General features: G+C 43.1%; 1 protein-coding gene across 2 annotated transcripts in view; it reads left to right on the forward strand.

Moving 5' to 3' along the window:
• Window positions 1–20502, forward strand: part of LOC110501720 (calcium-dependent secretion activator 2) — a 265033-nt gene that overhangs the window by 32689 nt on the left and 211842 nt on the right. For both annotated transcript variants that reach the window (XM_036952033.1, XM_036952031.1), the window contains exon 2: window positions 9628–9741. In XM_036952033.1, coding sequence (XP_036807928.1) covers window positions 9628–9741 — 114 coding nt within the window. The remainder of the gene's footprint in view (window positions 1–9627; window positions 9742–20502) is intronic.

The following is a 20502-nucleotide window of genomic DNA, read 5'->3' on the forward strand; positions in this document are numbered from 1 at the left end:
TTAAAAGGAACCATCTCCCTCACATCACCTCAATCAAACATTCACTCTTTCCCTCTACCTTATCTTTTTCTTGCTGTGATCCTCTTCCTTCCCTAACTTCCTCTCTCACACCCCACATCTTGCAATTAGTCCTTTCTTCCCCAAGTTCCTTTCGGCACATATATTCCTCTTTTTTTCACCTCCTTTTTTATTTTTTTTATTTTTTACAAAACATCAACATACAAATGACAACATACAGACGCAGACAAACATGCACAAACATCACCACTGCCCAGACCCACCTGCTCACCCCCCCCCCCCCCCAACTCCAGGGCCCGTATCATTCTCCGCCACATGGCCTCAAACTGAACCATTTTGTTTTTTTAGCCAGCGATTTGACTCTGTATGTTGGCAGCAGCCTCTCTATGTTAGTGATGTTTAACAGTCTGATGGCCTTGAGATTGACACTGTTTTTCAGTTTCTCGGTCCCAGCTTTGATGCACCTGTACAGACCTCGCCTTCTGGATGATAGCAGCGTGAACAGGCAGTGGCTCGGGTGGTTGTTGTCCTTGGTGATCTTTTTGGCCTTCCTGTGATATCGGGTGATGTAGGAGGGCCTCCTGGAGGGCAGGACACCTACAAATCAAAATCAAATCAAACTTTATTTGCCACATGCGCCAAATACAAGTGTATACTTTACCATGAAATGCTTACTTACAAGCTCTTAACCAACAGTGCAGTTCAAGAAGAAGAACATATTCACCAAGTAGGCTAAAATTAAAAGTAATAATAAAAAGTAAAACAATAAGAATAACAATAACAAGGCTATATACCAGGGGCCACCGGTCCCGAGTCAGTGTGCAGGGGTACAGGCTAGTTGAGGTAATCTGTACATGTATAAAAGCGATAACAAACAAACAGCGAGTAGCAGCAGTGTACAGGGGGGGGGGGGTGGTGTGTGTGTCAACGTAAATTGTCCGGTTGCGATTTTTATAAATTGTTCAGCAGTCTAATGGCTTGGGGGTAAAAGCTGTTGAGGAGCCTTTTGATCCTAGACTTGGCACTCTGGTACTGCTTGCCGTGCGGTAGCAGAGAAGACAGTCTAACTTTGGTGACTCAATTTTATGGACTTTCCTCTGACACCGCTTAATATATAGGTCCTGGATGGCAGGAAGCTTGGCCCCAGTGATGTACTGGTCAGATGCTGAGCAGTTGTCATACCAGAAGGTGATGCAACTGGTCAGGATGCTCTCGATGGTGCAGCTGTAGAACCTTTTGAGGATCTGGGGACCCATGCCAAATCATTTCAGTCTCCTGAGGGGGAAAAGGTTTTGTCATGCCCTCTTCACGACTGTCTTGGTAAGTTTGGACCATGCAAGTTTGTTGGTGATGTGGACACCAAGGAACTTGAAACTCTCGACCCGCTACACTACAGCCCCGTCGATGTTAATGGGGGCCTGTTCGGCCTGCCTTTTCCTGTAGTCCACGATCAGCTTCTTTGTCTTGCTCACATTGAGGGAGAGGTTGTTGTCCTGGCACCACACTGCCAGTTCTCTGACTTCCTCCTTATAGGCTGTCTCATCGTTGTCGGTGATAAGGCCTACCACCGTTGTGTCGTCAGCAAACTTAATGATGGTATTGGAGTCGTGGTTGGCCACGCAGTCTTGGGTGAACAGGGAATACAGGAGGGGACTAAGTACACACCCCTGAGGGGCCCCAGTGTTAAGGATCAGCGTGGCAGGTGTTGTCTACTCTTACCACGAGGGGGCGGCCCGTCAGGAAGTCCAGGATCCAGTTGCAGAGGGAGGTGTTTAGTCCCAGAGTCCTTACCTCAGTGATGAGCTTTGAGGGCACTATGGTGTTGAACACGTGAGTTGTAGTCAATGAACAGCATTCTCACATAGGTGTTCCTTTTGTCCAGGTGAGAAAGGGCAGAGTGGATTGCGTCATCTGTGGATCTTTTGGGGCGGTATGCGAATTGGAGTGGGTCTAGGGTGTCCGCGAGGATGCTGTTGATGTGAGCCATGACCAGCCTTTCAAAGCACATTTTTCCCCCGGTGATGCTTTGTGCAGACCACACTAACCTCTGGAGAGCCTTGCAGTTGAGGGCGGTGCAATTGCGATGATACAGGCGATGATACAGCCCGACAGGATGCTCTTGACTGTGCATCTGTAAAGGTTTGAGTGTTTTAGATGACAAGCCAAATGTCTTCAGCCTCCTGAGGTTGAAGAGGCGCTGTTGCGCCTTATTCATCACACGGTCTATGTGGGTGGACCATTTCAGTTTGTCTGTGACGTGTATGCCGAGGAACTTAAAACGTTCCACCTTCTCCACTGATGTCTCGTCTGTGGATGGGGGGGAGGGGGGGAGGGGGGGGGGGTCGTCATCTCCTTTTGTTTTGTTGACATTGAGAGGTTATTTTCTTGACACCACACTCCGAGGGCCCTCACCTCCCTGTAGGCTGTCTCGTTGTTGTTGTTAATCAGGCCTACCACTGTAGTGCCGTCTGCAAACTTGATGACTGAGTTGGGTGAACAGGGAGTATAGGAGGGCTGAGAATGCACCCTTGGGGGCCCCAGTGTTCAGGATCAGTGGGGGTGGAGATGTTGTTTCCTACCTTCATCACCTGGGGGCGGCCAGTCAAAGTCTAGGACCCAGTTGCATAGGGCGGGGTCGAGAACCAGGGTCTCGAGCTTAATGACGAGTTTGGAGGATACTACAGTTGAAGTCGGAAGTTTACATAAAATACATTTGAGGTCAGGGCTTTGTGATAGCCACTCCAATACCTTGACTTTGTTGTCCTTAAGCCATTTTGCCACAACTTTGAAAGTGTGCTTGGGGTCATTGTCCATTTGGAAGACCCATTTGAGACCAGGCTTTAACTTCCTGACTGATGTCTTGAGATGTTGCTTCGATATATACACATAATTATCCTCCCTCATGACGCCATCTATTTTGTGATGTGCACCAGTCTCCTTCAGTCTCCAGTCTCCTTCAGCAAAACACCCACACAACATGATGCTGCCACTCCCGTGCTTCACGGTTGGGATGGTGTACTTTGGCTTGCAAGCCTCCCCTTTTTTTCGTCCAAACATAACAATGGTTATTATGGCCAAACAGTTATATTTTTGTTTCATCAGACCAGAGGACATTTCTCTAAAAAGTACGATCTTTGTCCCCATGTGCAGTTGCAAAGCGTAGTCTAGCCTTTTTAATGGTGGTTTTGGAGCAGTGGCTTCTTCCTTGCTGAGCCGCCTTTCAGGTTATGTCAATATTGGACTTTCAGTACCTTCAGGCATTTGGAAATTGCTCCCAAGGATGAACCAGACTTGTGGAGGTCTACAACTTTTTTCGGAGGTCTTGGCTGGTTTCTTTTGATTTTCCCATGATGTCAAGCAAAGAGGCACTGAGTTTGAAGGTAGACCTTGAAATACATCCACAGGTACACCTCCAATTGCCTCAGGCTAATTGACATAATTTATCAGAAGCTTCTAAAGCCATGACATCATTTTCTGGAATTTTCCAAGCTGTTTACAGGCACAGTCAACTTAGTATATGTAAACTTCTGACCCACTGGAATTGTGATTAAGTGAAATAATCTGTCTGTTGTTGTAGAGGTCCTAACCGACTTGCCAAAACTATAGTTTGTTAACAAGAAATTTGTGTGGTTGAAAAACATGTTTTAATGACTCCAACCTTGTATGTATATTTATGACTTCAACTGTACATTTTGCCAAGGCGGAGAGGAGTGGCCGAGACGGAAAAGTGTGATGGACGTATTCATTCAGGCTACAAGTGTAGGAGGCCTATTGACAATCGCAGAATGTCATTACAATACATGCTGTCGCTTTTAAAGTCATCAAATTGTGAGTGCACTTTTTGGATGCTGGAATTATTTTGTGAGTGGACGAACGTGGTAGGGTAGCCTACAGGAGGGGCTATTTGAATTGATTGTTTGACAATCGGATGAAAACAACGTCATGACTGGTTGTGTTTATGCCACATTAAAATCCTAGAGGAAAACCTGGTTCAGCCTGCTTTCCACCAGACACTTGAAGATTATTCACCCAACAGCAGGACACTAACCTAAAATACATGGCCAAATCTACATTGGAGTTGATTTCCAAGAAGACCGTGAATGTTCCTGAGTGACCAAGTTACAGTTTTAACTTGACTCTACTTGACCTCAATTACATTCGCACAGTATTCTGGATAGTAGCTCATTTCCCGCTTAAGGTCTTATTCAGGATAAGCTGTTTACATGCAACTTTGATATCCCACTCATGAGTATCCCTGTTTTCATGAATAAACACAATATTCGTAATTTAAGTTCATATGGGTTAAATGGAATATTAACTGACATCTGGACACTGACTTGTAGGCCTATAACCTCTCACATGTAGCCAAATATAATTTTAACTCCTGCAGAATAATGCATTCCTTTCAGTGAAATTATACAACATATGTTATATTTGTCTCAGAAATAGAAGTGGAGAAATAGGATTTCTTTCAGCATCTCTTGAGAAAATGTGAATGCGTGTGTAATGTGTTATCTTTGACACTGTTATGCAAGCAGACAGTATTTCAACCACATAAAATATGCACCAAAGACCAACTGAAGTCTTATCAGAAGCGTGTTTCATCGCTTTCTGAACTTTTCATTTCCATAAAACCTGTCAAACTGATGACATTTGGACATTTTGCGCAGGACCAATCATTTGACTGTTTTGTAGTTATTGTGTTTTCTTCCCAGTCCCTAAATGAAACAGACAACTTTACCAGTGTTAACTTGATTACTAATGCATTCATTCTATCGTTGTAAGACATTTTTCTGGTGAGCACTACTTTATTTAGTCTTCTGGGTCAACAAGTTATGACAGATTAGAACCTGCATGTATCTAACTAACTATAGTTGGCAAACAAATGCTCTACCAAATGTCAGAAATTATAATATGGCCTACCAAATGTCGAAAACTTATAAGCAGAAACCTGTCTAAATTGGGGGTGAATAACTTCCCAGTAGACTATACGGTCCAGTACGGAGTATCAGCAAAAAAATTATTATGGTGGATCAAACTGTGCAGAGTGCCTACTTTTTGACGTGATTTGTTTGACAATCAGATGACAACATGATCACACAACACCCATGATAACTGAGCCTGTGCAGACCGCAAAAAAACGTAAATGGGATAAAATGTTTACATGCCACAGTATCCCTTCTAAGGTCAGCATATTATTCAGGTTTCTCATAACCGGGATACAAGCTTTTTCGGTCTATTGTAAATGGGATATTATATTTTTTATGCGTCAACTCAAAAACAGAATACTAGAGTATTCCGATTTAATTACGGGATATTGGTGACCTTCTTTGCAAGGCATTGGAAAACCTCCCTGGTCTTTGTAGTTGAATCTGGGTTTGACATTCACTGCTCGACTGGGGGGACCTTACAAATAATTGTATTTGTGGGGTACAGAGATAGGAGAAAACTGTGCATGTAAACTGACCACGTTTACATGCACAGTTTTCTCCTCCTTTCTCCTAAGTTATACAGCAGGTTTTTAAAGGACCAATGACTTCGGTCTGCTTTGTGTTAAAAAAAAATCCATGGAAAAAATATTGAGATACACGGTATCGTCACAACCTTACTTGCCATGCGGTGGAACTGATGTTGCCATGACGATGTTTGGCGATGTCATGCACTGAGTGGGGCGCAGTCAACACGCTGTTACCAATAGAGGGGTGAAAAAGAAGAGGGTGTGTGTTAGATTGTAACACTGTCTTCCACTAGGATAGAGGGAAACTGTTACCTCTGGTCCCCGCAATATCCGTAAATAGCTGTGTGCACACATACAGGCGTGGCCTGCTGTCATCGCAGCATCTGCCTGCGAGTGTGTGTGTGTGTGTTTGTGTGTGTGTTCAGATCACAATAGAACACATTCATCTTTGCTGCTCTCAGACAGACGCAGAGCAGGCAACACACAATTACTCAATTAAAAGTCCTGACTGTAGTGGAGCAGGTCCACCCACCATGCCCTGCTGTGCTCTGAGACTAATGAAGACGAAGTGGAGAGAGAACCCAGAAGGAAGGCGGGCATGGAGCACACCGGCATCTGGCAAACACTGAAAACCCTGCATACTTATCACACTTTTCCATACTACAGATGGGCAGGTGTGTGTGTGTGTGTTGGCACAGGGTGAAGGTTATGGTTTCCTAGGGCGGATGTATTTTCTGTCTTTCTTGTCTGACACAGACTGGTCTGTCGCTAGAACAGTTCCTTACCACATATCAACACAATGCTTCCTCCTCATTCTTAAAATACACTTATCAGTATATTTAATACCATACTCTATTCATATCTACCCTTGTCCCCTCTTGAGAAAATGAAGAGAATGTACACTGAGAACACCTGCTTAAGAACACCTGCTCTTTCCATGACAGACTGACCAGGTGAAGGCTACTGTATGATCCCTTATTGATGTCTGTGTAGATGAAGGGGAGGAGACAGGTTAAGAAAGATTTTTATGCATTGAGACATGGATTGTGTATGTGTGCCATTCAGAGGGTGAATGGGCAAGACAAAAGGTGTAAGTGCCTTTTGAATGTGGTATGGTAGTAGGTACCAGGTGCACCGGCTTGTGTCAAGAAGTGCAACACTGCTGGGTTTAACACGCTCAACAGTTTCCTGTGTGTATCAAGAATGGTCCACCACCCTAAGGACATCCAGCCAAGTTGACACAACTGTGGGAAGCATTGGAGTCAACATGGGCCAGCATCCCTGTGGAACGCTTTCAACACCTTGTAGAGTCCATGCCCTTGACCAATTGAGGCTGTTCTGGGGGGAAAAAGGGGGGGGGGGGGTAAACTCAGTGTGTAGTGATGGAGCAGGAGAGATTGCAGAGATGGATTGAGTGATTGTGAAATAGAGAGGCGAGGGAGGCATGAAAGCAGAGGTAAAGGGCAGGGGTTGGTAGGGGATTTACAGAATGGATGAGGTGAATGTGAGAGAGAAGAAAAAATACATTGTTGAGAAAGGTGTAGAAAGGGTGAGAAAAATGTGTGGATAGAAAGATCGCTAAATAGCTTTTGTACACTGAAAATGTACAACGTACAGAGATGGAGCAAGGCTGTAGGAGACAATGGGAAAGTGTGGAAATGGAGAGGAGAAATAGAGAGTGAATGAAAGGGATGGCTCTCCACAGTGGAAACTGCTTCTGGCGTCCTCTGATGATGTCACAAGTGCGCGCTCCATTAGCTCTCATAATGGCTCTCAGAAGGAGTGTGCAGCCGACTCCATTTGTGGAAAGAAGCATCAAACCAGTGGCGTCAAATGGCTAAATGCTGTTTTGAGGGAGGCAGGCCAGATGCAACTTTGTCTTGGCGACATGGAGCTCTGCTAAGAGTGAGTAAATGTATGCCCACGGTGACACAGGGAAAGGTTGTTATATCTGTTGCTAACACATGGTTCTTGCAGGTATGTCCGTTCAGTCTGGCAGCCATGGACAAACAGGTTGATATAAGAGCCTTTAAAGCCTTTAACTTAGTATTTTCCACATGGAAAGGACCACTGGGCAATGCATTAGTGACTGACATTGAGCTGACTGACACACCTGGCTGTGTCTATTGATCTGCTACCCTGAGGGAATTGCTGTTTGCCAAACAAGCTTTTAATTGTTCTGAATGATCTGTGGAGTTTCTGAGGATAGGAAGACTTTGTGATTCGAATACATTCACACACACACACACACACACACACACACACACACACACACACACACACACACACACACACACACACACACACACACACACACACACACACACACACACACACACACACACACAGACTGACACCTCAGTGCACACCTCCCACCCCACTCTACACACATTCTCAGGTTCAGTGGAGATGAACATTGTACATTCTACTGGAAAATACACTCCCAACCTGTTAAACGTTTTTCCTAGTCATGTAATCTAGAACACTATTTATTTGCCACCTGTGTGTAATGCATGGTGATGAATTATGAGTCTTGATATGAACGTTCATAACGGATCATGGCTCTTAAACATTATACTGTTATTATGCTTGTTTGTGTAACTCTTCACAGTTACGCCCTATTGACAGGTGATGCATCAATAACGGTTCCCACTGACAAATGTGTCCCGCCCTGAAATGGAGGTGACCTCCAAGAGAAGACCGATCTCTGTTACGTGAAATCTGCCTGTTGAGTTTCCGCTCAATTTATGTCTGTACCTCTCTTAGAGGCTTTGTCCAGAGAACAGTATCCCTTGGATTGACCTGTTCTGTCAGACTCTTATTTCTCAGTGAAGAGAGGCTGTTTGGTAGAGAGGTACCAATGAAGACAATGTCAGAGCACCTTGCTCCAGGGCTTTGTCACCCCATGTTAGACTAGAGTTGCAGTGCTTTGCGTCACACTTTTCTAGAGGCCACCCTATGGCCAAGTACTTTTTTGGGCATGCACACACCCACTATTTCTTTCCCCTCTCTCTCTCTCTCTCACGGACACACACACACAAAACACCCACTTTACAAAGAGCTAAGAGGCCAGGTGGATAAACATTGTCTTGATTTTCACACATTACCATCCCCAATCGAAGAGGCTATCAACAATCAGGTTGCTAACAAAGTTGCCCCTTTTCATTGCAGTGCTTTCATTTCAGCTGACTCACTTTTGTCAGAGCATTCCTATTGAAAATGAGGAGATAAGACTTGGAGCTAAACCGTTTTTAAAGACTAGGAATAACAATGACCACTTGTACATCTGCATTCCTCCAGCTTGCTAGTAGCCACACAGTTGAAAGGCTAAACACACAAGTTGCTTATGTTGTGGAAAACCAATTTTGGAACAAGGCTCCTCACACTGGGGCTGGAGGCGGGAGATAAGTCGCTGTCCACATTGTCTCAGTAAGAAACATCAATATTTATTTGATTTATGTTTTTGTAGCTTGCAGTCACAGTGCTACTGTCAATGGGAAGAAGACAGACTGCCTCTGCCCTCATACATATGCAATGGCAGAGAAAGAGAAAGCTGCTATTTTTTTAAAAACTTTTTTGTTATGAAAACAACATGTTGGCAAAAAGCATTGCCTAAGGACACCAATAGTAATCATTTAGATCATCTCTGAACAAGAATGATAAGGACTGATGTCGTTTTTGAAATGGTTGCCTCTGTGTTTTGGGGGGTTCTATTCTTGCAATGGTTTCTTCTGGGAAATAGTTCATTCCACTTATTGCCATGATATAGCGAAGTAGATGCATCATTCCATCAACACTCTGTTGAATTGGTTGTCAAGCACCCAAATCCTCTACCATGACTAAAAGGGAAACTGCAGAAAATACACAATAGTTAAATTCCATTCAAAAGCATTTCAAGCACTTGAAGTCTTGTCACAGAGTAGTACTACTCCACAAATGAATTGAATGTGCCAAACAGAAAATAAAGGAAGACAAAGAAGGATTTTTTATTTTATTATTATTTTCCTTTCTCAATGAATGTATGCTCCTATTGTGCTTTCTTGAAGTCTCTACCACAAGGCCTAAATGAGGGTGTTATAATAGCTAGTAATGACAGCTTATGTCAGTTTATAACAGCACTGTCTCGCTCTCTCTCTCTCTCTCTCTCTCAGCTGAATAAGCAGCAGCTGCAGGCGGTAAAGGATAATTTCCAGGCCTTCCTGAACGGGGACACACAGATGGTGGCGGACGAGGCCTTCTGCAACGCCGTGCGCAGCTACTATGAGGCAAGAGCTCACCCACCTCACCCGTGCCCCTAAAATGACTAGCTTCCATTGTGGTATGCTGTACTGCCTGGAGTCCAGTAAGGGTTGCAATTCTCCAAAATACCACACTTGTTTGCCAAGCAGTTGTTATTTTTAGCTGTACTGTCTAGCAGCTGTTCTTTAGAAGAAGGGCCTTACCTCTTGTGTTTTTCAATTTCGCACGACTCACCCATTCAACTTGTCAAAGAAAACCACAGGTGTCAGTGGTGCAATCTCGATAAAGGCTTTTTCTCTCCCACTTAATCTCAGTTATGTGGCCACCCTCACTCCCACAGTATGCCTGGAGATGGAGAGGGTGAGAGGTCATTTCACTCATATGGGCAGTTTTGTCATTAACGTTATTGCAAGTGTCTGGTAAAAAAGATTAGAAATCGATCAGCTGATGCTAACAGTTTATGCGTGGGGGGATTCTGAAGAGGGTGCTCTCAAACATCTGTGTGCCCTCTTTTTCAATATGTCTATCACTTTTTCATTTCCTTTTGTCTACTACTATCTTTCCATCACTCTCTCCATCACTTTTTGTCATTTTCTTTCCTCTTTTTTCCCCCTCTTTTGTATACTCTATTTGGGAGATTCCTCTCGAGACTAGAACAACAACAAAAGACCTTGATTTTGGAGATTTTCACTAAATGTAATCGATAGAATGGTTATTTGGAGGAAGGATTGTTGACATACAGTGCCTTCCGAAAATATTCATACCCCTTGATTTATTCCACATTTTGTTACAGTCTGAATTTGTCTCACCCATCTACACACAATACCCCATAATGACAAAGTGGAAACATGTTTTTTTTACATTTTTGAAAATGTATTGAAAAATATCACATTTTACACAGGTATTCAGACACCTGAGTACATGCATGTTAGAATCACCGTGACATGGAGTCCCATAGGGTGGCACACAATTGGCCCAGTGTCGTCCGGGTTAGGGGAGGGTTTGGCTGAGGGGCTTAACTTGGCTCATCACGCTCTAGCGACTCCTTGTGGTGGGCCAGGTGCCTGCAGGCAGAGTTCGGTCATCAGTTGAACAGTGTTTCCGCCGACACGTTGGTGCGGCTGGCTTCCGGATTAAGGAGCGCGGTTTGGTGGGCTGTGTTTCGGGAAACGCATGACTCAACCTTCGACTCGAGCCCGTTAGGGATGAGACAAGATTGTAATTGGATATCACAAAAAGGGGGGCAAATCTTTACTCCTGAGCTTGCCATAACAAAGGGGTTAAATACTTATTGACTCAACACATTTCAGCTTTTAATTTTGTCAAAATATAATTTCACTTTGACATTATGGTGTGTAGGCCAATGTCACAAAATCTCAATTTAATCAATTTTAAATTCAGGGTGTAATACAACAAAGTCGAGGGGTGTGAATACTTTCTGAAGTCACTGTATATTTGACATTTGTATTTTAAAGCATAATTGAGAAATAATTAACTGAAGTTGGAATATTTAAGACATTTTGGCCACGTTAGGGGAAGCTAATGTTTCATCTTGTTTTGTAGGTGCTACTAAGAAATAATTGGTGTCATATGAAGCTTTACCGCTTGCTCTGTAATATGTGACGTGCTCTATCATAATTAGTCATAAGTCGCGCTAGCCAATTAGCATAGCACATGCACATTTTGTGAAAAATATTGACTGTATATTTTGGGATTAAAACAGAATTCACTAGAACAACATGTTTTCTAGCTAACCCAATTCGTTTGAATGTTCAAAGCCTCTGATGATAAGAAGATCCTTCAAAAGAAGTCATTGGCTAGCTAACAAGCTAGCTAACCAGCTGTTTTCGCTTGCTAGCTCACCCCTTTTTTCTCCCCAATTTCGTGGTATCCAATTGGTAGTTAGTCTTGTCTCATCGCTGCAACTCCGATACGGACTCGGGAGAGGTGAAGGCCGGGAGACGTGCCATTGGAACACAGGAGTGATGGTTGCTGATAATGGGCCTCTGTACGCCTATGTAGATATTCCATACAAAATCTGCCGTTTTCAGCTACAATAGTAATTTACAACATTAACAATGTCTACACTTTCTGATCAATTTGATGTTATTTTAATGGAAAAAATAATGTTTTTCTTTCAAAAACAAGGACATTTAAGTGATTCTTTGAAAAACAAAGACATTTCTAAGTGACCCCCAAACTTTTGAACTGTGGTGTATATTTTTAATATGAATGAATGTAAGAAAATTGTTATGGAAATAAAAACTCTACTCATATTACAGAGCAAGCGTAAAATGTAATCTGGCACTAATTTTGTAGCACCTACAGAAGAAACATAATGGACTCTTAAAAATGTGCCTAGTAAATCCAAAATGTTACATTTTCCAACTTATTTCTCAATTATGCTTTAAGATACAAATGTAAAATATATGTAAACTATCCTTCTATATTGAACAAAAACATAAATGCAACATGCATAAATTTCAACGATGTAAGGAAATCAGTCAATTTAAATAAATTCATTAGGCCCTAATCTATGGATTTCACATGACTGGGCAGGGGCACAGCCATGGGTGGGCCTGGGAGGGCATAGGTCAACCCACTTGGGAGCCAGGCTCACCTACTGGGGAGCCAGGCCCAGCCAATCCGAATGAGTTTTTCCCCACAAAGGGGTTTATTACAGACAGAAATACTCCTCAGTTTCATCAGCTTCCGGGTGGCTGGTCTCAGACGATCCCTTAGGTAAAGATGCCAGAAGTGGATGTCTGGGCTGGCTTGGTTACACGTGGTTTGCGGTTGTGAGGCCGGTTGGACGTACTACTAAATTCTCGAAAACAACTTTGGAGGTGGCTTATGGTAGAGAAATTAACATTCAATTCTCTGGTAATAACTGGTGGTCATACCTGCAGTCAGAATGCCAATTGTACGTTCCCTCAAACTTGAGACATCTATGGCTTTATGTGACCAAACTGCACATTTTAGAGTGGCCTTTTATTGTCCCAAGCACAAGGTGCATCTGTGTAATGATCATGCTATTTTATCAACTTCTTGTTATGCCACACCTGTCAAGTGGATGGATTATCTCTTGGCAAAGAATAAATGCTCACTAACAGGGATGTAAACAAATTTTAAATAATATTTTTGTGCTTATGGAAAATTTCACGGATGTTTTATTTCAGCTCATGAAACATGGGACCAACACTTTACATGTTGTGTTTATGTTTTTATCTAGTATATTAATAAAATGTAAGGAAAACCCCCAAATCATGGTCTTTTTGTTGTTGTAGCTTTCGTGACGAATCACCCATTTTACTCCTTTTACCTCAACTAACCTTTACCCCCACACATTGACTCTATACCGGTACGCCCTTTATATAGCGTCTTTTTTGTTATTGTGTTACTTTTTATTTGATTTTTTACTTTACTTTATTTAGTAAATATTTTCTTAACTCTATTTCTTGAACTGCATTGTTCAAGCATTTCACGGTAAGGTCTACCTGTTACCTGTTGTGTTCTGCGCATGTGACAAATAAATGAGTATTTGATTTGTCTATCTGTTTCTCCCTGCCCGTCCCTCTTTTGCAGTCTCGCCATCCTTTCTTTACCCCTTCCATTCCTCACCCCCCTCTCTGTCTTTCCATGTCTCCCTCTCTTTCTCATTTCTTCGTCTGAAGTGAGTTGTGCCTGTCATACGTTATGAGATGTAGAGATTATCAGAAAAGCGGGCGTCTCAGCCTCTTTAATTGCAGTAGATGGGAGAGAAACCCATGGAAGTATATGCCTCAGTCTTTGCATGGCTCACTATGTGATGTGTCATAGCAAGAATGGATCAAAGTTGACCCGTTATTACTATTCACTGGATATAGTGTCGAAGTGATAGAAGCTCATCAACTTTTTCAATGTTCAATTCTCCAATGTGTCTTTAGAAGGCATCCGCTACATTGCAGCAGGCCACATGAGACATTATGTCCAACTGGAGGAGGTGTAATTATGTCTGACAAATGTGTTGTGCTCACACATTTACCCAAGCTGTGCTCGGGGCTATGCAAATCCACTAAGACACTAGAGACTCTTTAAAGGTTCAAATGTATTTGCCCTTCTCACAGGCTCTGTCTGGAAGTCTGTTTTTCCCTCGGTGCACACAGCCTGTTTGCATAAGTGTGTGCTTGAGCATTTATGTACTCAATATTGTACATTTTTTAAATAATTTTTTCTACTGTTTTCTTTCTCCTTGCATTTTGTATTTGATGTAATTTCAGGGTTCATCTGTTTATCTGTAAAATAGATCTAGGTCTCAGTAGCCCTGATAAAAAATGTTAAATAAATTACAAATACAATTAATAACAGTTCATGAGATATAAAGCATCATAAACCACCACTAAGGGATGTATAAATGATAAGCGAGGGTTTTACGCACATCCAACTTTTGTATAGCAGCTGAACAAAAAGTGCCAATATAGAGAGAAAAAAAGCATGTTGGCTCACTGTTTGTTGCTCCCAATAAGTGCTCTTAATAAACCTATCGGTAATACTGACTTTCAACCAACATGGTCTTCAATGGTAAGCAAAGTATATATACACTCTGGTGGGTCAGGGTATGGAGACTACTAGAGGTCAGTAAGTGTTCAATAGACAGAGATTAATGGTGGACTGTCAGGGGTGCAAACAGGCCATTGCGGTGTATTGACAAAGTGACTTTATTGATCAGGCCCAATTAATTACCTGACAAGCAGAGGTCGCATTAGAACTGATTATATGTGGCGGGGTCTAGTGCTGGTGCCGGAAAATTATTCAAGCTCTATCAAATTGGTTGTTGATCATTGCTATACTACCATTTTCAGGTCTTACCATAGATTTTCAAGTTGACTCTCAGGAACATTCACTGTTTTCTTGTTAAGCAACTCCAGTGTAGATTTAGCCTTGAGTTTTAGGTTATTGTTCTGCTGAAAGGGGAATTAATCTCCCAGTGTTTGGTGGAAAGCAGACTGTGAGCCAGGTTTTCCTCTAGGATTTTGCCTGTGCTTAGCTCTATTCCATTTTTTTCTGGAAAAAACTCCCCAGTCCTTTAACGATTACAAGCATACCCATAACATGATGCAGCCAACACTATGCTTGAAAATATGGAGAGCAAAACTCAGTAATATGTTTGGGGCAAATCCAATACAACACATTGTATTCAGGACAAAAAGTTAATTGCTTCGACATATTTTTTGCAGTATTACTTTAGTGCCTTGTTGCAAACAGTATGCATGTTTTGGAATATTTTTTATTCTGTACAGGCTTTCTTATTTTCACTCTGTCGATTAGGTTAGTATTGTTGAGTAACTACAATGTTGTTGATCCATCCTGTGTTTTCTCCTATCAAAGCCATTCAACTCTGTAACTTGTTTTAAAGTCACCATTGGCCTCATGGTGAAATCCCTGAGCGGTTTCCTTCCTATCCAGCGACTGAATCAGGAAGGACACCTGTATCTTTGTAGTGACTGGGTGCATTGAAACACCATCCAAATTGTAATTATTAATTTCACAATGCTCAAAGGGATATTCCATGTCTGATTTTTTTTTGTGCCCTTTGCAAGGCATTTGTGGTTGAATCAAGCTGTCTCTGAATCTAGAGAATCTTTGCCACAAACAAGGGACCCTGCTGTCCTCTGCAGCAGTCAACTCCGCACCTGTTTCTCTGGTGGCTTTGTAGGACAGAGTGGGAGTGTGGTGGTTTTATGGCGGCTCCTGCAAGCATCTGTTTGCTTTGATATGTGTTTCAGAACGAACACTCTTAACGTGGCATGAAAGTGGATTTACTTTCACTGAGGGGGCGTGCAGAGAGGAGAGTGGCACTGATTTTGTATGGGTGATTCTACAGAAGTGGTGCAAATTGCAGTCCCACCCCAGAAGAAAACCATACAAGAAAAACAGTTAAGTCTCCAAACTTAGGACATTTTATTTACATCATGTTATGTTCTAATTCAATCCAAGGCAATAACAAACATATTGTTCAATTAATATATTACAAAGTCATTGTTTTATACAGTTATTTCTATTGAGGTGGCTGTCCCATGCCCTGACTCAAAATTCATGTTTAAAAATAAATAAAACATTCAATCATTAATTGCTTTAACACTATTTCAATAGAACATATTCAGTTGTTTTATTATTACGTTGAAAGATACTGATCTAATTAGTATTGCGGGTTGCGCAACCTAAACTGACACTGGAACAGCGACAGTCCAGTGGATGAGTTCGGCAGTGTGATGTGAGCATGCTCCTTGCTCCAGTTGCTGGCCTGGGTGGAGACAAAACAGTGGAGGAACTTCTCCAGGTTCTGGTTGGCCCACTCTCTGTTTGCCCATTCGACTGTGGGTGGAACCCCAAGGAGAGACTCACCGACGGCCCCAAAAAGGAGCAGAAGGCTTTCCAATACCGTGTGACAAACTGGGGCCCACAATCCGAGACAATGTCCTGGGGAGGTCCGTGTAGTCGAAAGACATGGGTAATCATGACCAGCATGCAACCCTGTGATAAAGTCTATGGACAGGTGGGACCAGGTCCGGCTGGGGTTGGGCAGAGTTGGGAGCAACCCAGCCGGTCGCTGTCGTGAGGACTTGCTTTGGGCACAGGTGGAACAGGCCGCAACAAAGGATCTCACATCCTCAATCATGTTGAGCCACCAGAATTTCCGCCTCAGGAAGTCGAGGGTCCGATTTAACCCCTGGATGCCCAGTTAATTCAGAGGAGTGTCCCCATTGTAGTACTCAGGAACGGGCTGATCGCGGAACATAGTCTGGTTGTGGGGTCAGGTTCTTGGGTCTTGCCTTGTCATACCATGGTCTCTATACTCCGTAACACGGAACCATAATAGCCACCAGCATACCACCCTGCATACCACTGCTGGCTTGCTTCTGAAGCTAAGCAGGGTTGGTCCTGGTCAGTCCCTGGATGGGAGACCAGATGCTGCTGGAAGTGGTGTTGGAGGGCCAGTAGGAGGCACTCTTTCCTCTGGTCTAGAAAATATCCCAATGCCCCAAGCCAGTGATTGGGGACACTGCCCTGTTTAGGGTGCTGTCTTTCGGATGGGACGTTAAACGGGTGTCCTGACTCTCTGCAGTCATTAAAGATCCCATGGCACTTATTGTAAGAGTAGGGGTGGTAACCCCGGTGTCTAAATTCCCAATTTGGCCTTCAAACCATCACAGTCACCTAATAATCCCCAGTTTAAAAATTGGCTCATTCATCCCCCTCCTCTCCCCTGTAACTATTCTCCAGGTTGTTGCTGCAAATGAGAATGTGTTCTCAGTCAACTTACCTGGTAAAATAACGGATAAATAAATAAAAAAATAATGTGGGAGCTGGGGATGATGGTCTTGGAGTCCATCTCATTGTTAGAGACATTGTGTTGGCGGGATGGGGCATCCGCTTTCTGATTCTTGGATCCTGTGCGATAGGCTAGAGTGAAGTTGAACCTGTTAAAAAACAGCACACCTATCCTGGCGAGCGTTCAACCTCCTGGATTCTTGAATGGAGACCAAGTTTTTATGGTCCGTCCAGATCAAGAAAGGATGAGGTGCCCCCTCCAACCAGTGTCTCCACCCCTCAAGGGCCCACTTGAGTGCCAAGAGCTCCCGGTTGCCTACAGCATAGTTGTGTTCTGCTGGCGAGAACTGCTTTGAAAGAAAGGCACATGGGTGCAATCTCTTGTCCCCCTCGTTCCACGGTGGAAGGACCACCCCTGCTCCGGTATCCGAGACATCAAACTCTACCACGAAGGGACGAGTTGGATCAGGATGAATGAGGGTCCGGAGGTGAAACATCCATTGAGCTCCATGAAATACCCTGTCAGCCTCGGGGGTCTAAACAAAATGGGTCTGGGACTTGCGGGTTAGGGCTGTGAGAGTCATTGCCACTACACCAAAGTTGCCTAGAAAACACCTGTAAAAATGGGCAAACCCGAGGAACCGCTGGACTTGTTTAAGTGAGGCGGGACGGGGCCAGTCAGTGACCGCCCTGACCTTAACAGGGTCCATTTGGATACCGGCTGTAGAGATGATGTGGCCCAGGAAAGAGACTTGCAATACATGGAACTCACACTTCTCAATCTTGACGTATAGTTGACTATGCAGGAGGCATCTCAGGACTTGGCGCATGTGCAGGATGTGTTCCGGGAGGGTCTTGGAGAAGATCAGGATGTCGTTGCGGTAAACAAAGACGAACCGATTCAACATATCCCTAAGAGTGTCATTGACCAATGCTTGGAAGACTTCTGGTGAGTTCGATAATCCGAATGGCATGACTAAATAGTCAGAGGCCACTAGGGGTGTTAAAGACAATTTTCCATTAATCTCCCTCCCTGATTCTCACCAGATTGTAAGCTTTTCGGTGGTCCAGTTTGACGAATTTGGCCTCCTTTAATGCGTACGACCCAGTACATCCCGAGGGGCCAAGCCTCCTGCCATCCAGGACCTATATAATAGGTGGTGTCAGAGGAAAGCTCATAAAATTGTCAGACTCCAGTCACCCAAGTCATAGACTGTTTTCTCTGCTACCGCACGACAAGCGGTACCGGAGTGCCATTCTAGAACCAAAAGGCTCCTAAACCTCTCTGGGATATTCGGGACTGTAGCGTCCCACCGCGCCAACAGCCAGTGAAAGTGCAGGGCGCCAAATTCAAAACCACACAAAATCTCAATTAAAATTCCTCAGGCATACAAGTATTTTACACCATTTTAAAGATAAAATTATGGTTAATCTATCCAAAGTGTCTGATTTCAAAAAGGCTTTACAGCGAAAGCACCACAAACGATTATGTTAGGTCACCACCAATCACAGAAAAACACAGCCATTTTTCCAGCCAAAGAGAGGAGTCACAAAAAGCAGAAATGGAGATTAAATTAATCACTAACCTTTGATGATCTCAGATGACACTCATAGGACTTCATGTTACACAATACATGTATGTTTTGTTCGATAAAGTGCATATTTATAACAAGAAATCTCATTTTACATTGGCGTGTTATGTTCAGTAGTTCCAAAACATGCAGTGATTTTGCGGAGAGCCACATCAATTCACAGAAATACTCATAATAAACATTGATAAAAGATACAACTATTATACATGGAACTTTTAGATCCACTTCTCCTTAATGCAACCGCTGTGTCAGATTTCAAAAAAACTTTACGGAAAAAGCACACCATGCAATAATCTGAGTACGGTGCTCAGAGCCCAAACCAGCCAAAGAGATATCTATGTTGTGTAGTCAACATTAGTCAGAAATAGCATTATAAATATTCACTTACCTTTGATCATCTTCATCAGAATGCACTCCCAGGATTCCCAGTTCCACAATACATTTTTGATTTGTTTGATAAAGTTCATCATTTATGTCCAAATACCTTCCTTTGTTAGGGCGTTTGGTAAACAAATCCAAACGCGCGTGCAAGTCCACCTGAAAGGTAGGACGAAAAGTCCAAAAAGTTCCATTGCAGTCCGTAGAAACATGTCAAACTAAGGATAGAATCAATCTTTAGGACGTTTTTAACATAAATCTTCAATAATGTTCCAACCGGAGAATTCCTTTGCAAACTCTCACATGACCGCTCGTCACGAGCTCAAAGCATTCTGGCAGAGCTCTGCCTCATTCCCCTCCCATTCGGCCCCACTTCACAGTAGAAGCCTCAAACCAAGTTCTAAAGACTGTTGACATCTAGTGGAAGCCTTAGGAAGTGCAACATGACCAATATCCCATTGTATCTTCAATAGGGAATGAGTTGAACAATGACCAACCTGAGATTTCCCACTTCCTGGTTGGATTTTTTTCTCAGGTTTTCGCCTGCCATATGAGTTCTGTTATACTCAGACATCATTCAAACAGTTTTAGAAACTTCAGAGTGTTTTCTATCCATATATACTAATTAAATGCATATTATAGCTTTTATGGCTGAGTAGCAGGCAGTTTACTCAGGGCACCTTATTCCAAGCTACTCAATACTGCCCCCCAGTCACCAAGAAGTTAACAGCTTCTACCCCCCAAGCCATAAGACTGCTGAACAATTAATCAAATGGCCACCAGACTATTTATATTGACCCCCTCCCCCCCCCCACACACACACACCATTTATTTTGTACACTGCTGCTACTCACTCGAAAAATGCAGTTCATGATGGAGAACATATTACATAGCAGTAGTCTAAGGACAGTCACTTGGAGACAAGAAGCAAGTACAGGGAGTGAACATTTTAATTAATAAACAGACATGAAACAGGACAGGAGAGCATCTGGACATGAAAAACATAACATTAATCAAATCAAATGTATTTATATAGCCCTTCGTACATCAGCTGATATCTCAAAGTGCTGTACAGAAACCCAGCCTAAAACCCCAAACAGCAAGCAATGCAGGTGTAGAAGCACGGTGGCTAGGAAAAACTCCCTAGAAAGGCCAAAACCTAGGAAGAAACCTAGCGAGGAACCAGGCTATGTGGGGTGGCCAGTCCTCTTCTGGCTGTGCCGGGTGGAGATTATAACAGAACATGGCCAAGATGTTCAAATGTTCATAAATGACCAGCATGGTCAAATAATAATAAGGCAGAACAGTTGAAACTGGAGCAGCAGCACGGCCAGGTGGACTGGGGACAGCAAGGAGTCATCATGTCAGGTAGTCCTTGGGCATGGTCCTAGGGCTCAGGTCCTCCGAGAGAGAGAAAGAAAGAGAGAATTAGAGAGAGCACACTTAAATTCACACAGGACACCGAATAGGACAGGAGAAGTACTCCAGATATAACAAACTGACCCT

This window comes from Oncorhynchus mykiss, chromosome 2, assembly GCF_013265735.2.
Source record: "Oncorhynchus mykiss isolate Arlee chromosome 2, USDA_OmykA_1.1, whole genome shotgun sequence".
NCBI classification, from domain to species: Eukaryota; Metazoa; Chordata; class Actinopteri; order Salmoniformes; family Salmonidae; genus Oncorhynchus; species Oncorhynchus mykiss.